The sequence below is a fragment of the Cervus canadensis genome, chromosome 23, assembly GCF_019320065.1.
Source record: "Cervus canadensis isolate Bull #8, Minnesota chromosome 23, ASM1932006v1, whole genome shotgun sequence".
Classification (NCBI taxonomy): Eukaryota; Metazoa; Chordata; class Mammalia; order Artiodactyla; family Cervidae; genus Cervus; species Cervus canadensis.
Genome location: NC_057408.1, coordinates 37,459,392 through 37,475,533, shown reverse-complemented (window position 1 = coordinate 37,475,533; position 16,142 = coordinate 37,459,392). Strand labels below are relative to the sequence as shown.

The window sequence follows — 16,142 nt, the reverse complement described above, 5'->3', positions numbered from 1 at the left end:
ACTGTTTATCATATGGTTCAGCTTAGAGTTGCCTAGTTTAATTAATAACGTCCAGGACAAAACTAGTTTGCTCCACAGTAGCCATTGTTCGCCAGGTAGGAGTACAAACCTTTGGCCCTTTGGCGTAAGAAGGAGATGCGGCAGGCCCCCAGTTACAGGCACAGACTTCGGGGTGCGGCGTCGCCTCTTAAGCCGCCCTTTGGAGCCGCGCCTGCCTCCGCCCTCTTGGGTGCGGCCCAAAGCTCTGCGCGTTTCACCCGCTGTGACTTTATTCCTTGTCACCAACTCACCCTAGCTTCCTAGAGCCCTAACCCGCGTGCCACCTTCCAACTGACAAGCCAGCGGGTGGCCTCCGACCTGCCCGGGGCCTCTGGGGGGCGGCGGTCCCCAACTGCACCCCGCACCCCGGAAAGGGGTGGCCCAGGCCGGGGTGCCCCGGGTGGCCCCGCCGGCGGCCGCAGTGGCAGACGGCGAGTCACGTGTGGCGGTGGGGGCGGAGCGCGGCCGCCCGGGTGGGTGGAGAAAACAAAGCCCCCAGCTGTCAGTAGAGGAAGGAGGCGACGGCGCCGGAGCAGGTGAGTCAAGTGCATTTAAAGCGGTACCGCCCCGGCGCACCCCGACACCCCCAGTCCTGGCTCAGTCCCTCCCAGGCCGGGCGCTAGCCGCGCATCCTCCCGCTGCCGGGGGGCTGCAGTCCGCCCGTCGCGCAGCCTGCGGGACCCGGGGTCTCTGAGCCCAGCAAGAAGTTGTGCCGGGGTCGGCGTCGCGCCCCCTAGGTGTGCACCCGCCGCTCTCCCAAGGGCCACATCCCTCCTTTGGGGCCCCAGAGCCGCGCACCCCGGGAAAGGGGGGTGAATCAGGGCTGCCACGCTGGCAGAGGCAAAGTGGACCGGCTCGGGGCTGAGGGCCGGGCTGGCTAGGACAGGGACACTTGGCGCTGGTGAAGGAGGGGGTCTTGGGAGTGCGCGCCCGGAGCGCGCGGACCTCCAGGCGCCAGAGTTGGGGAGCAGGGACCGAGAACTAGGGGCGCTGGTAGGGACCGCGCGCTACGGGACAGACCAGGAAGTGCAGCGCGCCGGGTCCCGCCCGCTGGGGACCAAACACTGGACCCCCGGCCCAGCTGCCGCCCGACCCCCGACCCCCCGCCAGAGCTTCTCCTCCAGCGGAGACCAGCCCCATCTCTCTCCACTCCCATTCCTGCTCCCGCTGGGGTTCCCGGCCCCCAGGATGCGGGAACTGGATGGATGCAAAAGAGAGCGGGTTATTATTATGATCTCAAGAGGTTTTCTGCAAGAAGCACCCTGAGCGCATGGCGGGGGCTACTCAGCGACTCCGCACTGTTTGCTTAAGAAATTCTTCAGTCCACTCTTCGAAGGGCTGGGCCTTGACCAGAAATCCCACAAAGGGCGGGCGGGGTGGGCTGGCACAGAAAGATCCTTCCCTCTGAAGCCGGAGCGCTCCGTCACGCAGACTTTCAGACCCCGAAAGGGCCAGTGGACTCGGTCACCCCCCTGAGTCACTTTGCCAGTCCGGTGCCAAGAGCCGCCCAGTGCAGAGAAAAAGCAGAGCTGTAACCTCAGAGGCAGGGGAGCTGCAGCCGTTTGATCAGGAGGAGTCTTTGTCTTAACCCCCGGTCCCCTTCTGCTAGTCCTCGCCGGGTCAGCAGCGCGTAGAGTAATTAATATTCCGAGCATTAGCCGTCCCTTCACCCGGCGCCAGCCAACGCTGCTGTCCCCTCCCTGCGGGCTTTCTCCATCACTTGCGCACGTCTTCTCCTTTTCCAAAAACATGGAACGTGGTCCAGACCCGCCAGGCAAGAGGCGGTCACTAAACGCCCTATAGCGCAGTCACGTAAGACCAAGGGTTAAGTGTTCAAACCTGCACCCGCCCGCCCGCGAGGAGACGGAAGAACTTTCTTGATTAGCATAGTATCTGCCCTGAGGCCGCGCTGCTAGGCGGCCGCTCGGTCCCGGCGAGGTGAGGCGTGCAGTCGCGTCTCGATTGAGGTTTGACTCAGCAGTACCAGCTTCTAATCCGAAGGACCCGAGCCTTCCAGCTTTGCCGAACAAGACACTGTGGAATGAAACAGAACAGAGATCAAAAGGTAACAGAAAGAATAACAGCGTTTGAGATACTTCGGGGAAGCGCCAAATGTAGCTAAGTTTTTAGCAAGGAAATGAGCGGGGAGGGGGACCTTGTCTAGCCAGCGTCCCTTCTGGAAATGCTCCTTGGTTTGCCAGCCTTCTTTGCTGCCAAATTGAGATGCCGGTTAGGGGCTGTTAGTAGATCACCAAGATAGGAGGTTTGGGGAGCCCAGCCGGTGGTCGTTAGGTAACCGTAACTGGCAGGTTTCACTTGCATGGGAAGAGCAATGCTCCCAAATTTTGCGCTTGAGGAGCTCTGAAAAATCCTCATGTAAATATCTCATCCTAACCCATTTAAATTAGGCGGTTTGGAGATGACAGCAAGGCATCGGTTTGGGGTTTTTGTTGTTGATGTGGTGTGTGTGTGTGTGTGTGTGTGTCCACATGTGTTTATCTCCAAGTGATTCCATTGTGCAGCCAAACCTGAGAACCATTGAGGCAAGGGCAGAGTTCAGTGACCGGCTCCTGGCAGCTGCCAGACAAGATACCAGTTTAACTACCTGGGAGGGTGGGAGAAACCAAGCTGAAACTGGGGGGCTACTGACAAGGAGGGGGCGGTCTGTCATCTGGCAGTTTGGCTAGCAGTGGTACCTGCCACATCATTTTTCACCCCCTTAGCCCAGAGTCTGGTTCTTACTGGAAAGATTGAAGTTCACTGTCCCTGCCTGGTTTGTGCAGGGTTGTTAAGGATACGGTAGAAACTTCATTCCAGCGTGATTCACGTGTAGCAGGCAGTAGGGAAACCCAGCAGAAACTAACTCGGAGCAGCTTGGTGAGTCAGCAGGCTGTACTCCAAGGCGGAGCCCAGAGTAGAAAATAGTTACATCCAGTAGCTTATTGACACGCACTATTCCACTCCTTGGAAAGCTCATTTGAATGTCTGATCAGGATCTGTCTGCTTGTACCAGGCTCTCGCTTTTCCACCAGCTTATTCCACCTGCTTCCTATAATGCTGTCTTCTGTTAGAAGAGGAAACATATAGCCAACTAGATAGATGTCTTGTAATTTCCTTGGTGGGAGGCATAAAAAAAAAATGTTGGCAAGGTGGTTTGGGTTATTTCAACTATGTAAAACAGAGAGGATGAATTTGCAGTACATACATTTTGAAAACAAAAAAAAAATCAAATAACTGATGACACATTCAGGGGTAAATTAAAGGGTCTGTTTAAATAGAAATGATTACATCTAACATTTTATGTCATGTTAGATTGTGTTAGATTTTATGTTACTGTCCATAAGTTTCTTGTTTTAAAAAAATCATCCTCAAGGCATGATCATAGTAAGATAGCCTATTTAAAGATGTACACAGTTTATGAAATACTTATTTTTATTAACTTCTATTTTTATGCCTCTCTTTTCCTCATTATTCTTTACATCATATCATCATAACTCTCTTGCCTAAATGCTTTCTTCCCCATTCTCAGTTTCTTTATGAGGGAACAACCATGCCTAGAATGTAGCAAGTATTCAATATCATCAGCTATTGAACTTTTTTTGACCCTATGTACCCTGCTTGGTATTCTATTAACTGGAAGGGGCCTTTAATGTCTACAACTCCTATAGCACAGAACACAGACCTTTTGTAAATATTCATACTGAACATTATCAGAAGGTGCAGAAGATATTTTTAAGCAAAGTATCCTGAGTACATTCATTTTTTTTCCCCAGACAGATATTCTGGATATGTAGGAGCCAAAGTTCTGTTACAGTTCTTAAGAACCATAAGATAGGTAGCGCTTTGTTCACTTACATCTTTATATAAAGCAATTTCACATCAGGACTTCCCTAGTGATCCAGTGGTTAAGATTGTGCTTCCACTACAGGGGGCATGAGTTTGATCCCTGGGCGAGGAACTAAGATCCCTCATACCCCATGGTGTGGCCAAAAACTGAAAATAAAATTAGCGTCCTGAGTATAACTAATAATTGTCCTGTTACTTAACTATACTCTCATGGATCAAAGATTCACTTCACAAAAATTTCACTCTCTACCACTTATTATCAGAAACACACACACACACACACACACACACACACATTTAACCATGTGGGTGCCAAAAGGAACTAATTAAGTTAGGAAAGTTATTTCAGAGTAGGATAAATGGTAGGTTAATAGACAGCTTTAATAAAACCTTCTAGGCTTCCACCTACATTAAAAATAGCACAAAAACATCTATATAGCCAGAATATTTAAAAGTGGAAATTTGGGTGTATTCTGGATGCGAGCAAAATAAATGTTAATAAGAATTTCCAAAGGTCAGATGACACAAATGCACCCATTCTCATTTCAGTGTAGTGGAGAAAAGTCACTGAGAATACACTTCTGTTATTTCAACTCCTTTGGGGGAAGTTGTAAGATACTGAAAGGCTGAAATACAATCTAGAAAAATGAAACTAATCCAGATTAATTAGAAACTATTCATCAGAGGATGCTAAAAACCTAGCTCTGTGATAGTCACAAGTAGGCCAAAGAGGGTGAGGTGCAAAGAAAGGGTGTCAACTCAACTTTAGAAGCTCTGAAGTTTTTGAGAACCACCCAGTCTTATTATCTTAAATATACACAGCCCATTGATCTTATTAACCTAAACACAATTGGGTGGATAGTTTTCCCATGTGCCAAATAGCACAAGTTGTTAAATGATCTGGCAAAGTGGGGAGAAACCTGGAATCCTGACTTCTTTCCAAGGGTCTATTCTATCACCCTGCTGTTTCTTCACTAGGGTTTTTTGTTTTGTTTTAATACTTATTTATCTGGCTGCACCAGGTCTTAGTTGCAGCACACAGGATCTTTAGTTGTGGCATACAAACTCTTAGTTGAGGCCTGTGGGATCTAGTTCCCTGACCAGGGATTGAACCCAGCCACCCTGCATTGGAAGCACAGAGTCTTCCACTGGACCACGGGGAAGTCTCTTGACTAGGTTTTGATGTAATCTTGCCTGGAGGGTCTAGGTAGCCAAGCTCAATTCTAATTGTCTCCTTCCTCCTAGAAAAAGGAGAAACTCTTCACATATATCATGCTTTCATTTATTCTCAAATTATCCACCTTTGGCCTAGGCCAACCTGAAACAGTTGGAGCTATCATTGGCTTCTTATCCAGATAAGCACAGTAAGAATTTTTAACTTGTATGGTGGTGGTAATGGTTTAGTTGCTAAATCGTGTCCAACTCTTTGCAACCCCGTGGACTGGAGCCTGCCAGGCTCCTCTGTTCATGGGATTTTCCAGGCAAGAATATGGAGTAGTTTGCCATTTCCTTCTCCATTTAACTTGTATAAGGGCCCTTAAATATTAGTCACATCATTCAGCAAATGTTAAATGCATTGGGACTTCCCTGGTGGTCCAGTGGCTCCAAAATCACTATGGATGGTGACAACAGCCATGAAATTAAAGGACACTTGCTCCTTGGAAGGAAAGCTATGACAAGCCTAGACAGCATATTGAAAAGCAGAGACATCACTTTGCTGCCAAAGGTCCATGTAGTCAAAACTATGATTTTTCCAGTAGTCATGTACAGATGTGAGAGCTAGACCATAAAGAAGTCTGAGTGCCGAAGAACTGATGCTTTTGAATGGTGATGCTGAAGAAGACTCTTGAGAGTTTCTTGGACTGCCAGGAGATCAAACCAGTCAATCCTAAAGGAAATCAACCCTGAATATTCATTGGAAGGACTGTTGCTGAAGCTGAAGCTCCAGCTCCAATACTTTAACCACCTGACTTGAAGAGCCCTCTCATTGGAAAGGAGCCTGATGCTGGGAAAGATTGAAGGCAAAAGGAGAAGAGGGTGGGAAAAGATGAGATGACTAGATAGCATCACCAACTCAATGGACGTGAATTTGAGCAAACTCTGGGAGATAATGGAGGACAGAGGGGGCTCGAGGACAGAGGATCCCATCCATGGGATCACAAAGAGTCAGACATGACTTATCGACTGACCAATGAACAATTCCCCTATTGAGGATATTTTCAGAAGCAGGAAAAATTTTTAAAAAGGAATTTTAGTGATGTGGTAAACCATAAAACTTCTGAACCTAAACAGCCCAACAGTGAAATACTTAGATTGAGCTGTCACTGTTTCCAGAGGTCTAGAAAATGCAAACATACACCCTTGACAGCAAGTCCACAGTCACACTTGCTTCAGCTCTTTAGCCATAGAAACTTTGTTATGCCACCCTATGAGGGCATTTCCAGTCTTCCTTGTTTTAGTATATGAATGCATAATTTGAGGATCTATTCAGATTTTGACATTTTTCATTGGCTGTCATGTCATACACTTAAAGCTTGATGCGGAAACTTGCTTCTTTGGGAAATTGCACCTCTCTTCTAAAGTATACATTTAAGATATTAATAAATTGCTTGCTACTTACCAAGGCAATGGTCATTAGATAATAAGCAAATATACATATAATCAGGCTTCCCTGTGGCTCAGACAGTAAAGAATCTGCCAGCAATGCAGGAGATGCAGGTTTGATCCCTGGGTCAGGAAGATCCCCTAGAGAAGAGAATGGCTACCCTCTCCAGTACTCTTGCTTGGAGAATACCATGGACAGAGAAGCCTGGTGGGCTACAATCCATGGGGTTGCAAAGAGTTGGACATGACTGAGGGACTTCACTTCCACTTCCTACATATAATCACTTCTATCACTAAAGACTGACAGTGTGCTGTGAACAATTTAGTTTGAAATTTCCAAGTTGAAAAATAGATCAGATTAGGATCCAGAAATTCAAATTATATGCCTTCTTCTCAAAGTTGACTAGATTACTCCTGAGTCCAGAAGAAATATTTGAAAGGACAACTACGTTGATAGGAACTTGTTGTAATTTTTTACTGTAAATGTCACCGCTCATAAAATTTCCTTCAGTTAAGAGAACTTCCTCTTCCTGATGACTTGTTCATGCCACAGACCATTTCCAAGTAAGTTTCACTTAGATTACTAGAGCAACTTTAAAGGTTATGTATGTATAATAACTCTTGTCCTCTTCATCTCTTCCAGAATCAGTACACCTGAAATTTAGAGATAAAAAATCAAACACTGCACTATAATGTGTATTTTGAAGTATCTGAAATCAGCTAAATCATTTCTAAAAATGAAAACAAATTGTAAATGTATTTAATCCCGTCCTAGGACTATGGGTAGTAATGGCTTGTTGATAACTAACTTCCAAGGTAACATAACCCAGTAGTGTTCCTGATGGAATAATTGGAGAAGAGGAGGAGGGGACAATGGAAGATATTAATAGATTGTATAGCTCCTATGCTGACTGTGTGAGGAACTAGTTCAAGTGAAATTAGCTTTCCTACCTTATTATAATTTAGCCTTCACTAAATCTTTTTTACTAAATACATTTTGTTTGATAAGTGTCTGCCATACATTTATATATATAAGGGATTCCCAGGTGGTGCTAGCGGTAAAGAACCCACCTGCCCTTGCAGGAGACATTGGACACTCAGGTTCGATCTCTGGGTTGGGAAGATCCCCAGGAGGAGGGCCCAGCAGTTCACTCCAGTGTTCTTGCCTGGAGAACCCCATGATAGAGGATTCTGGCCGACTGCAGTCCATAGCGTCACACAGAGTTGGTTATGACTGAAGCAACTTAGCATGCATACATATATCACTAGTAGTTCTCTCCAAAGTAATTCCTCAAATTAGGAATTAATTGGATTTATTGTATTTTTACCAGAATAGGGAATTCATAATTGTCAAATGCTTAAGCAGGGACAAAACTGATACCTTGCCAGGGCCCTATGGGGCTCCTGAGCCCAAGGCCTTTCTGTGTCCCCCATCTCTTTGCTTATAGGAAGCAACTTTCGTTCAGCTTCCTTAACCTTCCCTGAGTTCAATGGGTGAATTCAAGTAGTTGTTAATTAGGGAAGGGAGGGGATGTGAGACCGAGGAGAAATAGTCAAGGGCAGCCTTGGGGCAAGATCCTGTTTCCCCATCAGTGGATACACACAATACGTTTGAGCTGTTTTGCAGATATTGAAAGCCCTCCAGGTGGAGAAGTTAACAATTTACAATTGTATGCTGCCCACAAGCATGTAGACCCCAGACCAGTTGGACCTGAAGTTTGCCAACTTACCTCACCACCAACCCATTAGAAGAATGTCTATAAGCTGATCACACCCTCTTTGAGCAATTGCTATAAAACCTCCCACTATCTTCCCCAAGTTGGAACAGATAGTTTTGAAGGCATTAGCTCGCTGTGGCCCCCTTTGCGGGACAAAGCAATAGAGCTATTCTTCTCTACTTCACGGAAAACTATCTCCAAGATTCGATTTGGCACCAGTGTACGGAGAAGCTGAGCTTTCAGCATCAAAACACTCAAAAACATTGCGGTGATGGGCAGACCTTGGTTCTGACTTAGAGTTGATTATAAACATCATGGCAGGAATGACGGTTGGTATTTGAAGTCAGTAGAAGGGAAAATAAGCAAGAAAAAGCCACTGGAAAATGAGGCAATTCCTGGATTTTTTGCTAAAATTTTTGAGACTTTTTATTTGGCTCTCATACATAAAAGTGAAATCAGTGTTATAGCCACGCTTTCCGGGAAACAGACTCACTCAGAAGGACAATGCAGATAGTGGAGTGTAGTTTATTACGCCGGCGGGCCCAAGGCAGAGTCTCCTCTTAGCCAAGGACCCCGTCCCGCATTTGTGAAAATCTTTTATACCCCATGCGTACGTGTCTAAACCCACCTCCTATCCCATGTGTACGTGTCTTAACACACCACTTGCCCCATGTGTACGTGTCTTAACACACCACTTGCCCCATGTGTACGTGTCTTAAACAGTCAATAGTCAATAAGCCCGCAGTTACATTCCAACCAGTTAATAATCGATAAGCCTGTGATTACATCTTGACAGATGCGAAAAAAAGTTTATGACCTGTCCGGAGACAGGTGTGATTACGGTATGCTTCCTCTTAGGCAATGAGTAGCCTGGATGTGATGTTCAGGATTCCTCTGTCTGGAGGGGGTCTTATCCTTCCATTGTTGTCCTCACAGGCACTAAGCAGAGAGTTCAGAGTCCACTGGAGAGGCAGTCGAGCACAGCCAGCACGGACAGGCCTGAGATCGAGTTCAGGCCCTATGAATTCCTTCTTCATTCCCCCCTCTTGATGCTCTTAGTTTCCACAACGAGCATCACTCATTGAGATATATTGTACCTTAGCCCTCCTGTCACCCACATGAGAGAATGCTATCAACCTCTGGGTTACAAAATTCACAAGACATTGTAGGAAGCAGGGCCCACAGAGCAGTATGATTAAGATTACTATAACAACAGTTACAATGGTTTTCCACCAGTCTCCCTTTACCCAGGAGAGAACTGAAGTCCAAAAGGGAATATTTTCATTAGACATGGCTTTCACTTGATTTTGCGTATCCTTCAAGGCAGTAGATACATTTCCAGACAGGTCAGGGATGTACACACAACATTCGACTTTAATTACGGCGCAAGTCCCTCCTTGGGCTGCTGTGAGTATGTCTAATGCCATCTTATTTTGAATTACTGCCTTCCTCATCTGAATTTGTTCTTCGTTCAAAGCTTGAATGGCTTTTGTACTGTCTAAGAGGGCCTGTTTAGTGAAATTAGTTAAGGCCTCTACCTTAACCATGATATCTGTTGTTCCCTACAGAGGGTACAAACAAGGCAGCAAGATAGTCATACCATTGGAACACAGATCGTGTCCATCTTGCATGCAGATAAGGCAGGTTTACTGGAGGCTGGTGTAGGCCAGGCTTAATACTGCCATGGGCGAAAGCAAATCCTAATGTGCAACGCCCCACCCAGCCAACTGGTAACCATGGCCATAAGTTAAGCCCACAGAGCCACTGGGTCCCATTGGGGGCTACCCAGCGGATTCCAGGATTATATTTCCAGTCGGAACCGGGCCACTGAACAGACTGATTGGGGTGATAGGTAACTTCTAAGATTTGTTTACATTTTTCAGGGGGCAAATAACCCATATATTTTAATTTTTTTGGGTCTAGGGGTGGTCCCCAAATCCAACTTTCTGTTCTTTTTGTTCCCAGCAAATAGTAGCAGGGGTAATCAACTGTCCTTTCTCAGGTGTCATCCAGAAATATTCATCCCAGACCTGGTAGTATTGCTCAAGGTACTGGGAGGCCTGTCCCCCTTTTGTTAAGGGAGCCCTTTTCTTCTTTAATTTTCATATATGAGGTATAAGCCTTCATTATTTCTATAAGGCTGGTGTTCATGTTAAATGTAACCCTATGTCCCTGGCCCATTGATGGCTTTTTCTTACACCAGGAGAGCAAAGAAAGGTTATGATTGGTGAGAGAGAGAAAAGTTCCTTTCTGTTGCTCTAAGAAGGAACACAGTGGTATAAAGTCCCCATAACGGAGTGGCGATACCCACAAGGGGAGTCCGTCCATTACTGACAGGGGCATGGCCCCACATACCCAACAGTTGGAGGAGTTGTGGAAGTTCGCGTAAGAATGTGCCCATGAGATGAAGACGTTGTCCTGTGCAGGAACACTGGTCAGGTTCAGGATTGCGTTGAAGAGGCCGAGCAGCAGGAGTCATTTACCCAGCTCCATCCTGTAGAGGGCTCGTCCGGGATCTCATTCTTTTCTTCCTCTTCAGAATGATCTTGGTTCCCCGTGGGTCGGTGGGGTCCTTCTGGGTGGTCCACTCAGCGTCTTCCGGGTCAGCGTGGTATGCCTTCTTCGCTCTGGTGTGATGGATCCAAGGGGCAATGCCTGCAACTTTAACTGCAGTAGGGGTAGTTAGAATAACATAAGGGCCCTTTCACCAAAGGGCTAGCAAATCATGTTCCCAATCTTTGACCCATACTTGGTCACCAAGTGTAAACTCATGAATCTGTTCCCCAAGGGGGAACGGCACCCTTTCTTGTACAAACTTAGTTACCCGATTTATTACCTTACCCAGTTCCATCTGCTGTGAAATCCTATCCCCCCTTACCTGAGGCAAATTTGTTGACACCTGTTTTATTATGGGAGGAGGCCTCCCATACACAATTTCGTATGGAGAATAGCCTTGGGACTGTGGGGTCATCCTGAGTCTGAGCAGAGCCATCGGAAGCAAGTCCACTCAGGAGCAGTCAGTCTCTCTGATCCACTTGGAGAGTCTCTTTAAGTGTCCAGTAGGTTCATTCCACCATCTCAGAACTCTGGGCCTATATGCAGTGTGCAGTTTCCATTTGATGTTTAAAGTTTTGCTTACTTGTTGTACTAAATCAGCTGCAAAAGCCGGGCCATTGCCTGATCCAATGCTGGTAGGAAATCCAAATCTGGGAACCATTTCCCTAAGCAGGCACCGGGCTACTTCTGATGCTCTTTCAGTCCAGGTAGGAAAAGCTTTTACCTATCTCAAGAATGCACATATCATGACCAGCAGGTAATGGTAGTGTCAGTGAGGTTTCATTTCAGTGAAGTCCACTCCCAGGTGTTCAAGGGGCAGTGTGCCTTTCAGCTGAATACCCAGAGGATTTTGTCTGAATACCCGAGAGGCAGCATTAACCTGAGAGCAGGCAGCATGGCCTAGGTGGGTCGCTTGGTGTGTTTGGCTTACCAGAGTGTGTGCCAGCTCCTCCGGTACCAATAATTTGTCACTTGACAATTCCCACCATCTCTTTTCAGTCTTGATGGCCCCTTCTGCTCTGGCTAACCCAACAGCTGTTGTCCTTGTTTTATCAGGCTAGTGCCATCAGTATGTAGGACCCAATTAGGGTCTGGAACCTTGAGCCCTTCTTTAAAACAAACCCCAGATACCTTACCTCCTCTTTGTAGATTGTGCCTTCTTTTTCAACACCCGGTAACCTGCTTCCATCAACAGCTGGAGCAGTGCATTTGTCCCTTTCCAGCATTTTTCCTTGGTCTCAGGCAGCCAGCAGCAGGTCATCCCCGTATTGTAGGAGCTGACATCCATACTCTTCCGGACGGAATGAGTCCAGATCAGAAGCCAAGGCTTCCCCAAAGATGGCTGTGGAGTTAGCCTTTGTTATCTGGTGCTCCCGACTGGATCTTCCCATTCAAAGGCAACGATGGCTGTGATGCTGGGGCGAGGTATATGCAGAAGAAGGCATCCTTGAGATCTAGGCAAGTGTAAACTTTAGTCCTCGGCGGGAGGAGGCTAAGCAAGGTATAGGGGTTTGGAACAGTGGGATGTAAAGTCACAGTAGCCTGGTTGACTAGCCTGAGATCTTGTACAGGCCTATAGTCCTGTCCTCCTTCCCTTTTGACTGGCAGGATTGGCGTATTCCAAGCCGATTGGCACTCTACTAGAATGCCTGTTTGTTTCAATCTATTGATGTGGGGCAATATGCCGGTTCAGGCTCCATCCATAGCGGGTACCAGCACCCTCTAACCGGGATGGTGCCTGGTTTGAGTTCCATTATCACTGGGGCGTGATGTTTAGCCAGCCTGGGGGGAGGAGGGGTTGTCTTCCACCCAGACCTCAGGGAATAATTGAGTTAGCTCCCTCATGCTCTTCTGGCCCACCCGGTTCTGCCTTCAGAGGCTCATGCAACCTCCACTCATCTTGGGTTGGCACTGAGAGAGAGGGCAAATAAGTCATAGAGTCCATCCAGAAGGTGGGCCTCTCCTCAGGGGAGAAAGTCACCTGTGCTCCTAGTTTGGAGAGCAAGTCTCCTCCCAACAGGGGTACTGGGCACTCAGGAATGTCACTTGGTGCCCCCCCCCCATCTGACATTTTCTGGGCTGGCAAAACGATTTAGTCATCTCTTCTCCCGATACCCCAGTAACAGCGGCAGTCTTTGTGGACAGTGGTGCCACAGGTTTTGTTACTACCGACAGTTCTGCTCCTGTATCCACCATGAAGTCAATGTTTTGGTCCCCCACTTTTAAGGTCACCGTGGGCTCTCAGGGACCTGATATCTCTGAGCCCTGGCAGCCCTAGTTAATTTCCAGGTCAGCAAGCCCCACAACTGCGGGAGCTTCCTCTTCCTTCCTTGCCTTAGGGCATTCATTCTTCCAGTGGCCAAAAGCTCGGCACCGGGCACACTGGTTTGGCTGTAACGGGCCCAGGGCCTCCCTTGGGACCAGCTGAAGGACTGTCCTGTCCCTGGGGCAGATGAGGTTTTCTGGAGGGCCCGAGTTAGACTTTCCCAGAGCAGCAGCTTGCACTGTAAGTCTCTTGTCTGTTCTCTTTCATTCCCTCCAGCTCTCTGGCAGAGCGCGGTCTCTGCTTAATTCCAACGTCTCCCTCCCCTTCTTGTCAGTACTCACCGGGAGAGGCGGGTATAGCTTGGGCGATTCGGTTGGAGCGGGATCCTGGAAGTGTTGGCCAGAGGCTTCTGTCACCGGGATCGGAGCCTGCCCAAACGGCGGCTCTACGAACTCCGGGAAAGCTGGCGGAGGAGCAGCGGTGCTGCAGAAACTTCACCTGGCCCTGGATCGGGCAGTAAGGAGGCCTCCGGTCCTGGTGAAGCACTGGGAGGCAGGCGTGTCATTATCCAGCATGGGGGAGGGGTCAGGTCATCCCCGTCCAAATCCTGTAGAATTTCCTTTTTTATCATCAGTCAATTTTTGTGCCCTTAATATTTTTCCCTTTCCCTTCTGGATACAGAACCTTGTCCAAGTAGGAGGGTCTCAAGCTAACCCTAGCCGTGAGTCAATAAATGGATATTGATCCAGGTGTCCTGGCTCTCCTGTGACTACTGTGTAGATTGCTTCCACTATTTTTAAGTTCACGGTGTTCTCTGGTGGCCATCCTGCTCCCATAGGGGTCCATTCGACCTCACAGAGTATGTGGAGGCAGTTAGGCTTCATCTTCACCCCATAGTCTCCTCCTAATCCCTTCTTAAAATTTTTAATCATGCACTCCGATACAGTTGCCTTAGATTCACTTTCCCCCATCTTGCTTACCTTCTCAGACCTTCTTCTACTTTTTCTTTTCGTTCTGTCTACGAAGTTCTCAGTATCCTATGTACTTCTGATATTTCCACTCAGTGACACTTAAATTGCCATTCTGCCTCCTTCTTAACTGGGGTGAGAAGAGCCTTACCTGCCATATCCCAGAGGGAGAAGGGGGATCAGCGTGTCTTCACCTGCTGGTCAGCACAGCTGAACCGGAACATCACATGGTCCGAGACTGTTTCTCCCTTAAAGTCCATTCTGCCTTGGTGGGCTTGATCAGGTGCAGATGAAAACACAGATGGGTTAAATATCTCATGTCCCAGGCCATCTCCGGAAAAGCCAATTCATACTCACTTCTGTTTCCCCCTCCTTCTAGCCTAACGATTCCGGGGTGGGGGTCAAGAATTTCACAGCAGACGGGACACCTCCTGGGGGAGGGCAGAATACGAGCATACAAGGACCAGTTTCCTATCCTAAAAATCCCCTGGTGATCGCTTGGTAATAATTTTCCCTGAGACGGCGTGGACACACCTCCTAAAGGTTCTTCACAAATTTCCTTCCTAAACCCCAGCACGCTCGTCGACCTATGTACCAAGCAATCGCTGCCTGCCTATTCCAGGCTCCTGTGGGTCCCCGCTCCTTCTAGTCCCTCCCAGGGGGGTGATCAGGCCCCCTCTTCCACCCTGCTGGGTGGGCTCCTCCTCACCTGAGCGCTCAGTTCCCCTGCTGCCGTCCACTACCTGCCAAAGCGAAGAAACCGGGCTTTGAAAGGCTGAATTCTTCCAGAGGGGCGAGGCGCCTTCCCCCCTCTAGGAGATTCAAGCCACAAAGCCTCGGGGTGGCCTCAAATGAGACCTGTCTCCTCAAAGTGAGGAGTTTCCCGGCCCATGCACCAAATGTTATAGCCACGCTTTCCGGGAAACAGACTCACTCAGAAGGACAATGCAGATAGTGGAGTGCAGTTTATTACACCGGCGGGCCCAAGGCAGAGTCTCCTCTTAGCCAAGGACCCCGTCCAGCATTTGTGAAAATCTTTTATACCCCATGCGTACGTGTCTAAACCCACCTCCTATCCCATGTGTACGTGTCTAAACCCACCACTTGCCCCATGTGTACGTGTCTTAACCCACCACTTGCCCCATGTGTACGTGTCTTAAACAGTCAATAGTCAATAAGCCCGCAGTTACATTCCAACCAGTTAATAATCGATAAGCCTGTGATTACATCTTGACAGATACGAAAAAAAGTTTATGACCTGTCCGGAGACAGGTGTGATTACGGTATGCTTCCTCTTAGGCAATGAGTAGCCTGGATGTGATCTTCAGGATTCCTCTGTCTGGAGGGGGTCTTATCCTTCCATTGTCGTCCTCACAGGCACTAAGCAGAGAGTTCAGAGTCCACTGGAGAGGCAGTCGAGCACAGCCAGCACGGACAGGCCTGAGATCGAGTTCAGGCCCTATGAATTCCTTCTTCAAGATGATTAAATCATTTTGCCAGCCCAGAAAATGTCAGATGGGGGGGGGCACCAAGTGATTCATGAATTCCTCTACATTCCTGAGTGCCCTGTACCCCTGTTGGAAAGAAACTTGCTCTCCAAGCTAGGAGCACCAGTGACTTTCTCCCCTGAGGAGAGGCCCACCTTCTGGATGGGCACTATGGCTTATTTGCTCTCTCTCTCTCTCTCAATACCACCCCAAGATGAGTGGAGGTAGCATGAGCCTCCGAAGGAAGAACCGGGTGGGCCGGAAGAGCATGAGAGAGAGCTAACGCAATTATTCCCTGAGGTCTGGGTGGAAGACACCCCCCCTCCCCCACAAGGGTTTAAGAATTCCCCAACCATCTTTGGGGAAGCCTTGGCTTCTGACCTGGACTCATTCCATCCAAAAAAGTATGGATGTTGGCTCCTACAATACGTGAATGACCTGCTGCTGGCTGCCGAGACCAAGGAAAAATGTTGGGACAGGACAAAAGCACTGCTCCAGCTGTTGATGGAAGCAGGTTACCCGGTGTCGAAGAATAAAGGCACAGATCTACAAAGAGGAGGTAAGGTATCTGGGGTTTGCTTTAAAGAGGGGCACAAGGTTCCAGACCCTAATTGGGTCCTATATACTGATGGCACTAGCCTGATAAAACAAGGACAAC

At 48.0% G+C, this 16,142-nt stretch overlaps 1 protein-coding gene across 2 annotated transcripts in view; it reads left to right on the top strand.

Annotated features, from left to right (window-relative positions):
• Window positions 1–409: 409 nt before the first annotated feature.
• The window catches only part of MAPRE2 (microtubule associated protein RP/EB family member 2), a 221,742-nt gene continuing 206,009 nt past the window's right edge, over window positions 410–16,142 (top strand). Inside the window, exon 1 of one of the 2 annotated variants that reach the window (XM_043444233.1) lies at window positions 410–575. Coding sequence is in view for 1 of the 2 variants with exons in the window: in XM_043444232.1 (XP_043300167.1) it covers window positions 2,081–2,104 (24 nt within the window). In the remaining variant the exon portion in view is untranslated. Of the gene's footprint in view, window positions 576–1,612; window positions 2,105–16,142 lie in introns of those variants that run through there. The other variant, XM_043444232.1, reaches the window with a different exon arrangement.